At 28.2% G+C, this 18,898-nt stretch overlaps 1 protein-coding gene across 5 annotated transcripts in view; it reads left to right on the forward strand.

The window, feature by feature from the left end:
• Positions 1–18,898, forward strand: part of LOC119678340 — a 72,407-nt gene that overhangs the window by 41,138 nt on the left and 12,371 nt on the right. For all 5 annotated transcript variants that reach the window (XM_038090119.1, XM_038090120.1, XM_038090121.1 and 2 more), the window contains exons 2-7: positions 3,007–3,367; positions 17,710–17,916; positions 18,062–18,181; positions 18,257–18,399; positions 18,459–18,551; positions 18,643–18,709. In XM_038090119.1, coding sequence (XP_037946047.1) covers positions 3,251–3,367; positions 17,710–17,916; positions 18,062–18,181; positions 18,257–18,399; positions 18,459–18,551; positions 18,643–18,709 — 747 coding nt within the window. In that variant the 5' untranslated portion in view covers positions 3,007–3,250. The remainder of the gene's footprint in view (positions 1–3,006; positions 3,368–17,709; positions 17,917–18,061; positions 18,182–18,256; positions 18,400–18,458; positions 18,552–18,642; positions 18,710–18,898) is intronic.

Consider the following 18,898-nt stretch of genomic DNA (forward strand, 5'->3'; position numbering starts at 1 on the left):
AGTTTTTGGGATCAATTTGGAAATAATAGGTTAACAGGCATAAGATTAATTGTAAAAATATATTAGAAAAATGTCCGCACTAATTAGTATTTTCAAAATATAGACATTTTTATATAAACATAAAATCGTAAATACGTGAAATACGTAAATAAGTTTAGGAAATGACACTTTAGATAGTATGCGCACCCATAGTTCAGTATTGGAAATACATATAACATATACATATTGTACAATAAAATATATAGAAAATGTTTGCGTGCCAATGCACCTAAATGTCATGTAAAGATTTGTATTGATATGTCAATCAATTTGTTAACAGGCGATAGTGTGATTAAATTGTTTGTCGAGTGCTCTCATTTCTTTTTATGTCATGAAAGGTTTTTGTTTACATATTATTAACAAAAAAAAAAATAATCATTAAAAAGTAACATGTTTTATAGATCGATTCTACTTTATATTTTATTGTAATATGTTGGTGTTGTAGCCATTCAGGTTATATACCTTTCTTACAAATGGGTAAACTATAGTAAAAGTGAATACCAACCACACTTTGGTAGACGAAGCCGGATGGTTCTGGTACTCTGTATTGTGTCTAAGATTGCAATGATCTTCCATAGCTGAAAAATATTTCTTGCAGACTTGTCTAAAATATTTTTAAACGTTTTAAATATTTAGGTTTAATAACATGTCTTTACTGTGCTATTTATTATGTTAAATGTTCAATCATTATAAATTCTCTTAATTATTACGGTATATGCATTATTGTTATGGATTTTAAGATATAAATAATTTACGCCGATATTAATTAGAAAAATCGCAGAGTTTTTGAAAATTACAGAGTATAGGTAACCTTTTTAATACTACAGACTAAACATAAATACAGGGACTTAACATATTGGACCCAAGCAAAAAAAAATTCAAAATAAAAGTTAGAAATTCAAAAGATTTTTAAAGAAACTAATAAATTTGTAACCCAGTAACTTTTTGGAGTTGTCTGGGAGAACGTAAAATACTGCTTTGAATGCAAATTAAATCAAACAATTTTTTCTTCCATGCAAGTAAATAACAATACTATCGGTCAATTTAGTATGATATGGGTTGCGAAGACGTCGCTGATAAACTTAAAGGTTTAATTTTTTTATCTACAATTGATAATTATATCTTTTATAAATAATATATAATGATAAATCAGTCTATTAAAAATGTACATTAAATGCATTTTTTGGTTTTAAGAATTTGATTAAATAAAATTTTTTCAAGGTATATATAACTATACCTATCCATGGTATTATTTGTAACTAGATAAATGTTGTTAACCGGTGCACCTTCTATTAATAGTATATGCATACTTCGTATCTAACTACACTCAATATTTAATAATATTTGTATAAGAATTGTAAATATAAAAAAAGTTTTAAATACAGACAAACTTCTATAACTCGAAGTACCATTTTGTCAAGAAAAGGTTCGACTTATGGAGACTTTTTTGGTAATTGTATGTAATTTACTCTCTAAACCCTGTTGCACTCTATTTAGTTATTCGAGTTTTAGTAGTTTGACTGTATTTATATATATTATATATAAATATAAAATAAAATTTAGTCTATCTTATAAATAATTTCGTCATGGTTGTGATTCCCCTGATAAGAATTTTTTGTTTAAACTTAGGTATCAATGTCTGTCTTCGGCCAGTAGAAGATTAGTGGTGGTAGATTCTTACTGATTAGATAGATCAGTCATCCTATGTCCTTAATCAGACATGACACACTTTATAGACTTCACTGCTTGTTTCATTTTTTACTTTAACAGGCAGGGCCGACTGATTTTTTTTTGGTATTATTTGTATACTCACCGCTTTGGCCTTTTCATCTTTCTTAGTGGGTTTCCACGTCTTACCTATCAATAACGTTATTCCTGAATCACAACGGGTTATTATATGTAAACAAATGGTGCATCAAAGCTGCCATTTCAACCTAATCTAATGTTAGGATGTCCTGAAAAAGAGACATTCTGACTTTCATTTGAAGGGCAGAGCGTGTTCTAGAGTTAATTTGTTGCACAAAAGATTAACCATCGTTGCAGTACTTCAGTAAAGTGACAACCAATACAGCGTGTTTCATCTCTGGCATTTGCAACTGATGACGTTTCAGTCACTATTCCGGGCGTTGTGTTATGACAATGGATATTAGTTAATTTTAAAATTTATAGGAATGTTTTCCATTATGTTACATTGGTTTTTAAAACATCGGGTTCTAAGGTTCCAAATTCTTATAAGAAAAATACCAAACAGATTGTACACTGAATATGGTCTACGAAGTAAACCGAAATATCTATAATGTAAATATTTTTTATAAAAATTAAAATATAATTTATTAATTGTATTAAATAACACAAATTTATAAGTATAATTTTTTTAAAAAATTTTTTTATATACAAAACTTGTAAATTGGTTGTAATAATAATTAATTAAAAATACTAAACATAAGTGTGCGTTCCGCTAGATGGCGCGGAGTTTTTTTTGTTAAGATACTTAATGAAAGTAATGAAAGCAATTCTAAAGGTTAATATATTGAATACTAAACTACAACAGCTTACATGGTAGTCAAAAAAGTTGCTCAAAATATTGTACTTCACCAAAATGAATTGTCAAATTGCATTGCCCCGGAAATCGGAAATTTTATTTGCATTTCCAATAAAATCCATTGATAGCATTTTGCGCCAAACTAGATTATAGCCTCATTCTCATACTTCATTCATTCATATTCAACGAATTTCATCTCAAATAGTTTGGTATCAATTAAATGCTTCTTCCAGCTTCTCCAAAATGTATGCAAATTAATGAAGTGTAGTGCATGTTGTTAAAAATTTAGGACAAGGTTCGACAAAAGTCAATTTGAAGCGCACACAAGAGTTTTATTTGATAATTAAAAAAAATATATATAATTTTATGAGTGAATTTTTAAATTTAATGTATTTTAACATTGCTTCTCTCTCTCTTTGTTTCAGATGAAGTGAACACCAAAAACAAAACTTCGACTAAATCGCACTTGACGCATTTTGCTAGAGGAAGCTAATTTGTTTGATTTAGTTTTTTGTTTTTTAAGCAATTTTATTTGTTTTCGTTTTTTGTTGTTTCTTGTTTTAAACAAAATTTTTTAAAGAAGTATTTATACAATCTACGAACTCGAATACCCACACGCACGTAAATTTATTCAACAAAAAGCGCAACAGCAGCAGAATTCTGAAGGTGATGATGCCAAAGTTTGAATTCATCTTATCAGCGATGCTGATGATGACATTAACGCTGCTGCTCGTTTGTTTGGGTTTCATAAGCGCTGAGCGCGATTTTAATTTTAATGATTCACAGGTAAGTACAAAATTTAATCTTCTATACAGCATATGCTCTCCGCTTTCCATACAAACTTACCCATTATAAATCTGTATACATAATCTACTAAAACACAAGTGAAGAAAATTCATATTTCGGCATTTTTCGTAGAATAAATTTATACTATTTAATTGTTTTATTATACTTTCTTAACGCAGAGTATTAACTTGTTTCTACTGTTCCAGCACAAATGTGTTGCTTTGTCTTGATATCAAATTTTGTTTTACTTCCACTTCTCAGTGTGGATTTTTTAAATAATTTATCTACGCATAACCAAAATACAATCTTATCTTTGTTGCTGCTTACTTAATTTCTTTGAATCACCAACAATAGCAGCACCGTCACTACCTACTAGTAGTGCATTCAGAACGCACTTTTGTGCTGCACAAATACCTTTTTATATTGTAACATTTAAGTGAGCGCAAAGCTACAATTTATGTGGGTATCATGTGTTCAAGAGTTGTCTTATTGACATGCTCTTATGCAATTCAATTATAAAATTACTGTAGAATTAGAGAAACAAATACAAATTCCTAAAGTGTAAAAATATTTATTCAGTTGCTTCAGATTTAGGGGGCCATAAAAAAATGTTAGATAAATGCAACAAAAATAAAACTTAAAAAAAAAAATAGAAGGATGTAGTATTTTTTTATTTTATGAATTTAAAGAAGAAGAATGAATATATCTTCATTTTTTAAGAGTTCCAGTTTAAAATGTTTGATTAGAAATAAAAACATATCTTTTTTGAACTAAAGCTTTTACAGAAATTTTTTATATAATCAGTAATCGATTGTTCTATATAATTTATTTTTATTATATTATAACTCATTGTCGTATTTCTGTAACCCATGAAACTCAACTTCACAGAGATTTCAGAGAAGATCTAAAAATTAAAATAAATAGATTAAGGATGAAAGTTGGTAAGGAAAACCTTTTAAGAAAAGGTATTCTGAGACAACACCAAATATTGAATTTACAAAAAATAATCTTAAAACAGCATTTACAAAACGGTTTAATATGCAGTTTGCATATTAAACAAATGATAGGTTAGAGTGAAACTGACAATTTGTTCTGCAGAAAAATCGGCTCACTTAGGTATAGAGAATTAGGCCCATTGTGATATTGAAAGGTTAAAAAATAAAACTATGTTATATTAGTTTATTTAAAATCTATGTATTATGTTTTATTCTTCGGCAAATGTAATTTAGCTAAAATTGATATATTGTTATTGATATATTCAAAAAAAATGCTATGGTTCAATAAATTTTGCATTTCAAATATTTAACTGATTTAAGAAAGAAATAAAACAGTAAAACTATGCTTTTAATTTTTTTTTAAATCTTATCAAAACTTTTTATTATTCCGAATAATTTTTTTTCACAATAAATATTCCGAAAACTTTTTTCAAAATCTTTGAAAAAGTGTAGGGTCACAGGTTATGCCCAACGATTTTTATACTGTTAAAGTTTAAGTTTTTTTTTGGGAAATTCGCTTAAAAAATAAAAATTATAGAAAATACGCTTTTTAAAATTATTCATTTAGTTTTGTTAAGATTTATAAAAAAGATTGAAATATTTATTTGAATATTTTTTGTTTGGATTTCTAATTTAATTTGAGTAGATATGAACTGACATGGTCTTTAGATCAAAAGAGCAAAGAGTTAGGTATGTACCAAAATTTTGAGAATATTGGGAAAGTTTTTCTCGTAATCATGTTATCTTTTTAAGCAGGTCATAATGTTTTCGGATTGGTTTGATTTAGTAATCTCAAATAAAAAATTAGTAAAGTATAGTATTAGTAATAACTATTGAAGGCGAAAGTATGCTGCAAATTGCAAGCTTTGCGGATTTTTTAAATAAACCGAACTATACTTCTACAGCTTTGAAGGATTTTTCCACGATAAATACTAAGAGTATAGAACAATATATTATTTACTTTTATATTACTTATAAAATATTTTATATTTTATTATATTATAGAATATACTAAGAGATAATAGTTGTCTATTTATAGTCTATTTAAAATTGAAACTCATTTAACACTATTATTCTAATTACTTTTTAAAGAAATTTTGCTCAAATAAATGAATAATAAAACTGAGTCTTTTAGGATTGGAATAAATAGTACATAACTCTTAGATGTCTACCAGTTTCAATTGTTTCATGATTCATACCTTCTGATTGATATATTGTACAATTGTATTTATGGTTGTTTTATAACATTGCACTTTTAAGCAAAAACTTTTTTATCAAAAAATTACCCAAAAAACTGTTTCAATTTCGAAGAATTTATTTAAAATACTTTTTTTACTCATAATAACATAATTAGTCTTATACCATGTAGTTTCCCTTTCCCATTTTTTAAGATGAAGATGAGTCATGTAAATGCAGTACTTTTCTTTTTGCTGAAAAATAACCCGTTTAAAACCAATCTGAACCATATCAGAAAGTGCAACTCAATTTTGTAAATAATGTTTTCCATTTTTAAGGGTTTCGTTTGAAATTAACTATTTTTTCGGATCCTTTCCATTAGCTTTTAACTTAAAAGTACTGTATGTTTACTAGCACATCAAGTGAATTATATAAAAATGTATATAATTCTAACCTGTGACGACATCGTACAGTTCCATTTTATTTTATCTTCAATTCAAAACACAAAATCTTCTTTTTCCACTAGTTGTGATCTATTATGGTTCAGGAGTTTGGTGATTGAGTATTGATTATGTTGAAAGAAATTGTGTGAAAAGATATTAAGATGTGTGAATAGATGATTTTTCTTTCAATATATTGTTTGTAATCATATTTTGATTTTATCTAATGATTTTTAATGCTCTTTTCTTAAATTGAATTCTTTAATGAATACAAAATTAATATCATCAGAAATAATGGACCTGATTTGTCGAATTCCGTTCTTAATAATATATTTTAAGTTAAAGTACAAAAGAAATTATTTTTTAAAAACTTATTGCTGTTTGTGAGAATATTGACTTCGGTATTCTTTTTAGACTCGTCGCTGTTAATCGCTGTGGGGGCGATATTATGATACTGTACGCTCTCTTCAGACATAGGGTTAACTCGTTGGGATATATAAATTAATTTCTTAATATTTATCGCTATATTCATATAACTAGTTAGCGAAATTAGCGGTATGGCCGACTTGTTTTTCAATGGGATAATATTTCTTCCATTCAAATAATCGGGACTAAATAACGACCATTCAAATTTTTTTCGCTCCGCGCGGGTGTTTGTCAGTGTTAAGCTATGGGAGTTTTAGCACATATTATCCGCTATGAGAGCTTGAGTACATATTCAGTCACTGTCCGGATCTTTTCAGACATAGCGTTACCTTCTTGGGACATTTGAACTTGGAGGAATTGGCAGATATGAACACAGTTGACCAAACATCAATTTCTATTGGAAACCAGATAGTTCCGATAGAGGGTATTGAGAAAAATGCGAGAAAAATTTTCTCTATGGTGTCACAAATGGCTTTTCGTAATACCTTTTATATAAGGATTGCTTAAATGATAAATTAATAATAATAAGAAGAAATGTTTTTAAATTTAAGCGAAAAAAATATGGTTAAAATGATAAATGATGGACCTGTTAAATAAATTCAATTGGAACTAAAATTGGTCACTAACAATAATGCGTGATAAACCTATTCTATGTCAATTGTAACAAATTTCTGTTTATCAATAATACTGAGAGTAACAACTCTATTGTTGTTGTTGTGACCCAATAAGGAGAAACCTTTTTAGTTTAGATTCCTCATTAATATGTAATGAATATTGAGCGGAAGTTCGAGCACGAATGGCATCAAAACGTAGAATATATTGCTATTGGTCTTCCAACTGTTCTTTGAGGAACTTTAACGATGTCTATGATTTTGTTACAAAATTTATTTCGTGAAATTTATTTCTTATAGACCAGGCCTGTCCACATTAGATGAGATCGCGGGTCAATACAAATCACTGTACAGATTAGAGGGCCGCAGAAACAAATACATACGATCATAGTTGTTTTCGACAAAAATAAAAATACGGTTATAATGTTAAATTTAGTTTTATTAATTCATCAATTTAAATTAATTTATTTGGTAAACCATAAAATAATGTAGTTTTTCCAGTACATCAAAAGAAAATTTGGGTAATCGTAGTAGATCGTAGTAGTAAACATGCCACGGAACGCACAAACATTAGCTGCGGGCCGCATGTAGTCCGCGGGCCGTGCTTTGGACAGCCCTGCTATATACCATATGTATTCCATATGAAAAACTTTTTGATTTGTTGCAGTTTTTATTGAAATATAGCGCTGTTTTTCAATACGATTCAAGAGTTTCTTTATTCAATAATATTGTATTAATTATTTACCTTATTAGCAAATTTTATAATTCCAGATGCTGAAATGATTTCAATTACATAGAAATGTGTTGTATTGATACAAGAGCAATTATAATTTCTATTGTAAAATTCTTTAACGTTAAATAAATTTAAATAAAATAATTAATTACTGATTGAAAAACAATTGTAAACAAAATAAAATTATAAATAATTAAAATTTCAAATGCATTGTAAGGAAAATAAAAATTTCTGATGCCTTTAAATTTTTTTGCAATAGCTTCAGTGTTTGTTGTTGGAATTTAAATTTTTAATTGCTTTGTTGCAATATTTTTCATACTTGTTCATGTAATGAATATTTTATTATATTTTATTCATTTACTCATTTTTTTACATTATTTTGAATTTCATAGAAACATAGACTAGACGTAAAATGCGATTAAATACTCTGCCTGCACTCCTAGTCTTTTGTGTGAATTTCTATTGGAATTTATTGCAAATGCGCTTGCAAAATCTGATGATTTTGGGGTAATTTTGGGTCATCGGTTTTACTAAATTCTTCACAATTTCGAAATATTGTTCGGCTCAGTGGTTTTGTGGGTTAGCTATTATCGTCTGCTGTCATACTTTATGCCTACACCCACTTTGAACTATAAGCACAACCATAATGAATGCGTCTAGTATTTAGTGAACATTTCGTAATGAAATAGTTAAGTGAAGTGGAGTGCATTTTATAAATCGAGACGACTGAATAGAATTTTCCAACACAAATACTTACACACTATCTACTCGTTTTAACAAGAGTCAGGAACACATCATCAATCATATTCACACTGACATATAAGTTACATCTGTAAACTATATTATAAATTCCTTCATGTCGATGCAATGGTGCATTAGAGTCTCCGTGTGTATGTATGGGTGGATATGCTAGTATTATGACTATGACTTTGTTTTTGTGTATCTTAAAGTTTGTTTAAACAAACTTGACTGCGAGAAGAAGAAAAATTCTTTATAAACAAAAGTCTCTTTGTTTTTGTATTTTCTGCTGCTTTTGAGTGGAGTTTCCTTGCGGTTCTAGCATGGAACAGATATCTTTTTTAATGGGAATACATAATTTTTATTTCATATCAATGCTTATTCATTAATTTTGTTATTCTTCTGCTATTCAGTCATTCATAAATTTACTTGATTATAAACTTTTTCATTTCAATTCTGTCATAGCAGTTTGTCATATTATTCTTGGTATTCATTTTGGTATACAAATCGCGGTATCAGTTGAAATTAAACAAAACTTTCATACCGTACATACTTCAGCAAAAAGTTCCCAACTTGCACTTAACGCATTTAGGTTGCTGTGTAATGCACCGATGGATGGTATGTCTCATTAAAAATTCTCCAAAATCTGTAGTGTAAATAAATGATGTTAATGTTGACGTAAGTGATAATATTTATGCAACTTAATCATCGTTTTGCTTCAAGTAGCTTCCTCTGTGTCTCATAAATACAGTCATAAACATAAAGTGTGTTGATTCTTTGAAATGCTACTTGCAACTTAAGTAATTTGAAAGTAGGAAAAATAAATGTAAAAAACGGGTTTAAATTAGATTCCTCGTTTGCTTGATTCATTAAAAACAAGAAATCCAACGCTCTGAAATACCTTTCTGTTGATAAAGGCAGTTTGAGTTTCATTCATTTCATCATTTAGTGTATGACATTCCATCAAAGCATTTATGATTTAGTGCCGGTTTTCCTTTTAAAAGGTAACTCACCTTGATCCATTTCCAACTGTGTTATTTATTACACTTTATCTTAAATTGCTACTAGAGCAAAAGAAAAAAAATTATATTTATACCTCCCTTATGGTATTATATGAAAGAAATGTTTTTGTTTTTGTTTTTCTTAATTTCCTGCCATAACTTATATCTTAGATCTGTTCATCTTATAAGACTTTTTGGCAACAAAAAATTTAAAAAATTTTTCACACATGTGCGATTTTAAAAATTACTGGAAAAATATATAAAAATTTGATATACCATACAATTTTTATTATACATTTTTAATATTAAAAGAGTAATAAAAGTACTTTTAGTAGATATAATGAAAAATATGTTAGGCATGCTAATAATTTTGTATATGACGTCTTGAAATTGCTTTAATTCAAAAATAAGCTGAGAGGTTACATATGTACAGTACATGTGCACTTGAATTATTAAGATAATTTATAAATATATATTTTATTAACATTTTTTAAATAGAAAATTTGTAATATTTCAAATAACTTTAATTTAAAATATTTAACTGAAAAGTATCTATAGTTGAAACTGGCGCCATCTTTAAGTGAATTAATGTACACATATTAATGTTTCTACCGTGGGTTTTCTTTGCAACACGCAATGCGTATGGATATGTGTACTAAATCTACTTTAATGTTCGAAAATAAGAAATTTAACCAGAAATTTAAATGTATCCTTATTTATCTCAAATTGCAACGGCAATTAAGTCTAGGTCCGGAATTTCCGAATAACTTTTGCCACATACATAGACTATTAAAAATATATAATGATGTTATTATATGCGTATCCTGCTTTATTTCAAGTATTTGCCTTCAGATCATGGTGCACCAAAGTGGATATAACCTTATAGGTTCTAGTACAATGTCTTCCCAGCAACATTGTTGTTCTTTTAAGAATGTGTTCTATGCAGTTCCATCTATTATTGTATATTAGTAATCTGCAAATCTCAATTCGTATTCCACTATACTCTTCGAGATTATCCCTGGTTGTAGTTTTAAGGGAACTACCACAATGTGTGTCGCAATATTGTTGTTTTTCTAATAGGATAAATCTGGCACATCTTTCGATAGATGTTTGAAAAATACAATCAAAGACAGTTTGAAAGATTTTAGCTGTTTTAGCAGAAAAGTCTTTCAAAAAATTTTTTATCATTTTGAATTCGTGGTAAAAAGCTATTTTGTGTTATTGCTTTCGTGCGGAAATCAATAACATATGTTAATCGCTACTTTAACTAACTTAAAAATTTCATTTAAATATAAATATGAATATGATGGAAAGCCACAAGATATATGTTTAATTTTTATTATTTCTATTATTTATTGAATTTAACTCATGTCATGAAAGTAATGACAGTACCATTTAGCATTTAGCGCAGCAATGGCTGAAATAATTAATTAGTTTTAAAATTACAGCTTAAATATATATAAACAAATATGTAACATATAAATATAACACATTTTTCTAGCTCTAAGTTAGTTTGTACGTGAGCAATATTGTGTAATCTTTAGGTCACTAATTGCACAAGAATCGACATAGATGCTGGTTCCAATGAACGACAGTGGTAGTCTTCGATATTTCATTTTCATAAAATAGTACAGCCTTTTTGATTGTGTTGAATGTCCGAAGTTTTCTAACAGTGGGTATATGACTTCAATTCCACATATTTTTAAGTCGAAGGAAAATACATCTAGTTCTATTGATTCTAAGAAAAACATCTTCCATTGCTTTCTTTTTATTTTTTATGTTTCCAAGATAAGTTATATATTCATATTCGAATAAATACGTAGCTAGTGTTGTTGATTCTAAAAAGAATATCTTTCATTGCTTCGTTCCTATTTGTTATTATGTAATCTGTTTTTAATTAAATAGAAAGAAAAGACTTAACTTTATTTCTGCTGTTTATGTTTGATCTTAAACTTACTCTTACTAATTTCTAGATCAATATCTTAAGAATTTATGTGCATAAAGTTTGATCTACTTTAGAGGTTGGAGCATTTATTGCAAATGTCTGATCAGCATATTTTAAATCTATGACTCAGATAAAGGACGTTCATTGAATATTATTTGGATTATTACAATTGTTGCGAACTTATATGTAGTTGTCTATATTTGGTTTTACCTTACTTGTTTGTATTTATTTGCAGTAGAAAATTCAAATTAATCTAAAACAATTTTTATATATTTTATATTATTAGTAATATTGTATAAATAAATATACGGTTAAGATCTTATAACGGTGGTTCCCCGATTTAAGGTTATCGAAATATATCACAACACTTAAATCTCAGATCTAACAAATATGTATTTGGCAATACTGTTTGCAAACCCTTATGATTTGTGAAGAGAAGAGTCCTGCAAGTGATATATCTAAAAATCAAGCAATAAGTGGTTTTGGTGACCGAAGTTTTGAAATTTTCCATACAATGTGTAAAAAAGAGTTTCGTGTGTTGACTAGACATTGTTTTCTGATGGGGTAAAAAGGGATTTAATAAGCATTGTAGATGCTCTGCATTAGAGAAATCAACTATTATTGACAGATTTGATTATTTAAACGCGGTCTTATAAATACCCAATACGCTAAACGCTTTGAACATCCAAAATCGGTAGTTGTTTGGGAATATACTAAAAAAGTCCATAAAATAGTTTTAAAAGACCGTAACATAAAGTTGCGTGAAATAATTAACAACTTGAATATATCAGAAGGTATTAGATATACAATTTTACACGATAATTTGGGAATACCTAATTTGGGTTCAGAGTGTAAATGCCGTCTTTGCTTACATAGGAACAAAGACAACAAAGCACAAGTGGATGGAAACGTCAGAACAATGACAACAAATCACAAGTGGATGAAAACGTTGGTTTAGCTGAATGAACTTCTTCCTGACCCACTGTCTAGAACCGTCTATGAACTAGAGTAGAAATAGTCTAGTTCCTAGCGAAGGTTGGTTTTTCCGTACACCAGGAAGATGTTGCAGGGAAAGAAATGTTTACTGAATCTGAGATCTATTTTTTGAACAAAAACAAATCGTTCTACAAAAAAGTTATCGAAAACTTGAAGAAGCGTTGGGATAAATGTATAACTATTACTCGTATGTTGACAAATAAAGTTAAATTTTTAAAATAATATATGTTTTCTTTAAAGTAGACAGTAAATTTTTAGGTAATGTTAGCATTAATGTAAAAATACTTTTCTATGTGTACATTAGGGTGGCCGTAATATGTATGGGGGCAAAAAAATGTGTTCGAATTCTAGATGCCACCCCCTAAATTTATTCGAATACTCAAAAAACTACTAAATGTGAAGTTTTAGACTAATCGGATAATGTTTAGAGGTCGCTCATCCACCTTAAACTTCGGAAAAATGCCATTTTTTCACTTTTTTCAAATTTCTTCGCTCCCATCTCGCGTATTTTTTACCTTTGACTATTTGTACCAAATTAATATTATTCTTTAACATATTAGCTTTCAAATAAGGTAAAAATCAATCAATTTCGTCCACAATTAACTAAATTATTACTAAAATAAGAAATCATACTCGACGTTTATTGAAGCTTTCAAGAGCAGCATAAATATGGGAGTAAATACGAGTACGTATGAGCGAAAGCACAGTTTCTTGGACACAAAATGGTACAATATAATATTTGAAGACAATCAAATACTTCCTCACTATATATAATTGTCCACACTTGATTTGAATAATATGCGCAAAATAGATTAATAAATATAATAAAAGGAAAGGAGTCCTTAAGTAATTTATTTAAAAAAAATATTAAATTTATTTATTATTTGACAAAACTGTTTTAGTATACTTTTTAAAAGTCTTTCTATAATCTGTTATTACTTGCAATAAATATTGTTTATCTTGCTCATTTTTACCAAGGACTCTATTAAATTCTTCGAAAAGTTTTACTCCTCGCTCTGCCGTATCATTAACAGGTCTTATACTGTGAACAATTTTTAACGCGTGTACATAATCTGTATGTTGGTTCCATTTTTTTGGTTCTAGGTTCAAGAAATCTGTAGATATATTGAATCGCTTAAAAAAGTTAATGGTATTGGCTGTCACAAAATCCTCTAGTGATTTCGATAAAAAATCGGTTACATTCTCCGTCTTCAAAAGAATTCGTTTTTCTCCGTCTTTTTTAATGTCGTCCACATTGTCGTGGCTTTCATTGTTATCACCACTATCTACTTTAACATTCATTGATATAATTTTTTTTAACTTATTTGCCATACTTTTTTTAATTTTAATTGGAATGTTGTCATCAAAAAATGATAGACCAATGCATTCATCTGATAAATACCATAAATGGTTACAGATCTTCTTAATAGCAGCCTCAGATATTGTCTTATCAATACATCTATAATTATACATTTCTTTTATAAAACAAAAATCTTCTGATGCTATAACACATTTGAACCAATATTTTACGTAAACATGTATTATGAACAAACAGATTTCTTTTAGCTTTTGCTCTTCGAAAGATGACAATGTGAACTCATTTCGAAATAAATATATCTTTAAACAGTAAAGGGCTTTGGACATCCAACGAGCATGGTGCATTGATACAGGGTCACGGAATATTGGTGATGAACTTTCTCTCAAAGAGATGATAACTAGTTCCAATAGTTCTTTATAGTCTTCTCTGCAAATTGATTTTTGTAGTTCTTTGTAACAAAAAGTTGTTATTTCATCCTTAACACCTAAGAGAATTTCTTTTGTTTACTTAAGGACTCCTTTCCTTTTATTATATTTATTAATCTATTTTGTGCATATTATTCAAATCAAGTGTGGACAATTATATATAGTGAGGAAGTATTTGATTGTCTTCAAATATTATATTGTACCATTTTGTGTCCAAGAAACTGTGCTTTCGCTCATACGTACTCGTATTTACTCCCATATTTATGCTGCTCTTGAAAGCTTCAATAAACGTCGAGTATGATTTCTTATTTTAGTGATAATTTAGTTAATTGTGGACGAAATTGATTGATTATTACCTTATTTGAAAGCTAATATGTTAAAGAATAATATTAATTTGGTACAAATAGTCAAAGGTGAAAAATACGCGAGATGGGAGCGAAGAAATTTGAAAAAAGTGAAAAATGGCATTTTTCCGAAGTTTAAGGTCGATGAGCGACCTCTAAACATTATCCGATTAGTCTAAAACTTCACATTTAGTAGTTTTTTGAGTATTCGAATAAATTTAGGGGGTGGCATCTAGAATTTGAACACTTTCGTAAATAACGGCCCCCCTAGTGTACATATTTACATCCTAATAGATTTGTATATAAATATTGTATTTATATCACACACGAAACATAATTGATTGCATTAATAAATTTTATTAATAATCATTTCTTGGAGTTCAATAAATTATATTTATTCCGAATAATGGAAATTAATTATATTTACTGCTTCGTTACAGACATGAGCCAAGTTAATTTCGAATTATTGAACTTCAACCTCTTGTTTCTATGAAAAGTCGCCTTCAATTAATTAATAAACCACAAATAAACAAAAATTTGATCTAATTTATCTTTTGGCATACAAGTTTCAGTTTATAGTGCTTTTTATCTTGTATCCATTAGCGAGAATTTCTTCTTGATAATTAAGATAGCTTTAATCATTGAAGACTACTGTCACTGTTTTATATCGTCTCTGGTCAATCAATCAATCAAATGAAATGAAATAAATGTTTTATTCTTAAGAGCATATTTTTAGTATAAAAAAATATATAAAAAAAATTTTTTTTTTAGTCTTGTCTAGGTTTTTAAATAAATTAGTTTTATATGTGAAAGTAATTTTAATATATATTCAGAAAAACCTAAATTAATTAGCTTTTTAATTTATTATAACATATCCATGTATGTTGTGTATAACATGTAGTAAATATTTGTATGTTTAAATATATTTAATATATATAGTAAATAAATATAAATATATACATTACATACTACATATATACATCCATATAGATATATATAAGTAATTTAATTTGATTTAAATATTTATGTAAATACTATATGTTATATGTAATGTATATAATTAAAAAAAGCATTTTATGTTAGTAGTGTAAAGGAAGTTGTGCTTTTTGCAAAGTTGTTAATTAAATACTCTGAGCACATCCAACTACAACTAATTAGTTTACTCACAGTAATGGAAAATATTGACTTTGTAGAAGATGTAACACAAGGAAATGCACTGAAATTCCAGGAACTTTTTAGTGGGGCACGTACTCAATGTCTGTAGACTTGAAATGAAAAAATTTCACTCCTTGACATCCTACGTTCTTAAATTTCAACGAATATAAGTCATGCAATTTCTCAACTTTTTGAACGATTTCCGATATAATGTTTATTGAATTTAATTGATTTTTATTGCTTTCTTTTTATTTTGATTTAAAATTGTACACATTTCAATTTTCTGTGATTTGATGAAAAATTTATTTACATTGAACTCGAAGTGCAAAATTATTTTATTTTGTTGAATTTTTTTAATTTTTTTTATTATTTTATTATTTTATTCAATATTTAACATTTCAGTTTTCAGTTGTTCAGGTTCTTTAATGTAAATCATTTCGCATCTTTAAATCTGGAGATCTAAATTTAGATAAATTTAATGATTTTTCATTGACAGAACACAACTGTTCCGATTGTTATTGTTAAGATGAAATTTTTGTTATAACAATTTTAAAATGTTTTATATACAACTTTTTATTTAAAATGACTCTTTAAATATGTAACTATACTGATTTGTTGATACATGACATAATCATTAATTAAGTTTAATTAATTTTGTTTGTTGTTTACTAAAATATGATTTGTAATATTTTACACTTTAATATTCTTATAGGATATTTCGTGAGACAAGTTGGGATGTTCAGACTCCCTCCCATATTAACAAAAACAAACATTTTTATCAAATCATTTTTTAAATCAAATTTAAAAATTAAAAATTTGATTTAAAATAAATATTAAAATTTACATGTACCTATATTTTGAAGCGGAATGGACAGAGTCCATAATTTTTAACGTCATTACCTGCTGTGAAGGCTTAACACCTTACACCGGTACTCTTAACACATATATCCATATAATGCTTTGTTTAACGCTCCCATTGGAATTCCAAAAAATTGCGCCGGTACCAATTGAAACTATACATTAGGTGGGGGCGAAGTTTATTTAACACCTCTGCTCTGTTAAATGCGATTCTGCATCGAGTGAAAGCAAATAAATACATTCTTTCTAGCCGCATAACTTTAGTTTTAACTACAGCCACCACGATGCGCCAAGCTCTGACCCTTTGGTACCAGATTTGCACCCATTTGTATTTCAAAGTTTATCGGGTAGTGCTAACTGAATTTCAGCCGCCTTTTACAATAGTCATATCTTATCTTGGGATACCCCTTTTCCGTAGTGGTAAAACAGAATGAAAGGAAATTTGAAACACTTTTATCTTCCTTAAATTTTTTTTAAATTTGCTTGTACAAGTACTTATAATCATTGCCCAATGTCATGGTGTGTATATACTGAAACTATGGCACACATGATCTGGATTCATATCTTACTAAGTTCAGATAACTTCATCGATTGTAGTAATTCATCGATTGTAGATTGTAGTCAAATGTTTCAGAAATATATTCTATGTGCTTTTTTTGTTTCTAGGGTATCAGACTAAGTAAATTTGGTTTACTAATGGTTATGTATTTTTCTCACATCATATAACACTACATTTGATAAGTTGTCCCAAAACATAATTTTAAATGAATGTAATATATGTATGTATAATCGTTGAATTCCTAAAAGGAAGATAGATCCGTTACGCATTAAACTCTGTTAAATATCAATTGATTACTCTTATTCCAGCTCTATCCAACAAATTACTCCGCTTTCTATCTTTCTTATGTTGAGTAGTTGCCTTGTGAGTAATAAATCTTGGGAAGTGCGAGCAATAACTATTCGATCTCTAGCTATAAAATCCTAGCTTTACTCGGATTTTGTTCTATGATCTTGTTGTTAACTGATTCAAATTCTATATTTAGAATATAATTTAAAATATAATTGACCCTATTATTCTTTTATTATTATTCTTATATTGACATATTTTTTGATAAATATCGTAGATCCTTAACATAAATACACAATTTTACAAATATTTTTTTTTTATTTTTTTCTTATAGGTGCCACTATTAGAACCAAAGGATGAACCCATTCAAACACATTACAATCAGGATCCGTATGCCGCAGAAATATCTGCGCGCTGCCATTACACCGATACTGAAATTATGCTCTCATTAGTATTAAAGAATCATGATTGGCATGATTTGAGTGACAATAAAAAGGCAAAAGTACTTGATAAGCTCTCGAAGTTCTTTGCCATACCAAAGGTAAGAGGAGGAAAACTCAATTGCCAATTGATGTTTCTTATGTTGTTTATGCGTTGTCGTTGAAACAATCTTATAGGATACTTAAAATGTGCTTTTTTTAAGTTAATACTTAATACATCCATCTGTTTTTATTTTTTCTTCTTAGGATTTTATTACTGTGGAATCTGTTACGAAACGAGACTTATACGAAATGGAAAAAGATTTTATACGAAAGGGGAACAATAAGTGCCATAATAAGAGACATTTAGGACGTGTTAATTTAATGGTACGTAATTATTTACAGAATATTTTGCAGAATCTGTAAAAATGTGTTAATCTTGTGTTTTTTTTAAAAAAACAGCTTGGTTGTGGAAATAATTACTTTTCAATGGCCGAACCAATAGTAAATCAAATAGGTGCACAAATGAAAGATGGTTCTATTGACAATATAACTGGCGAGAAATTTGGTTGGTGGATTATTTGGCGTAAACACTATAAAACTAGGTAATAATTAACTCTCCATTCTTAAAGTGAAAAATGTTTAAACGTTACTTTAATTATAGTGCACAACGTGTAAGAAGACAAATTGAGGGTTCAGGTACGGATGATTACGAAGGCGATGATTATGAGTATGGCGATGATGGGGAAGATAATGTGTATGTATTATATATTAGGCAAATTTCCTTTGTAAAACTATTTCAATTTAATATATGTAATACTTTTGTTTGTTTGTTTAACAAAATGCAGTGAAGCTGAAACGGAAATTCCAGCTGTCACCACACATGCGCATCGTCACCATCACGGAGTTGGCGAGGTGAGTGGTCTTTTAAATTATGCAATTTTATATAATATATTTTTGTTCGATCATCGGTTCTTTAAATGTAAATGTTAACTAAAGAAAAACAAAAATGAACGTAAAATTTAAATTAAATAAAAATAAGTCATGGTATTTGTTCGGTTATATATATTTTTACATATAAATATACCTATAAATAATTGCACT

The sequence above is a fragment of the Teleopsis dalmanni genome, chromosome 2 (genome assembly GCF_002237135.1).
Source record: "Teleopsis dalmanni isolate 2A chromosome 2, ASM223713v2, whole genome shotgun sequence".
In the NCBI taxonomy this organism is placed as follows: Eukaryota; Metazoa; Arthropoda; class Insecta; order Diptera; family Diopsidae; genus Teleopsis; species Teleopsis dalmanni.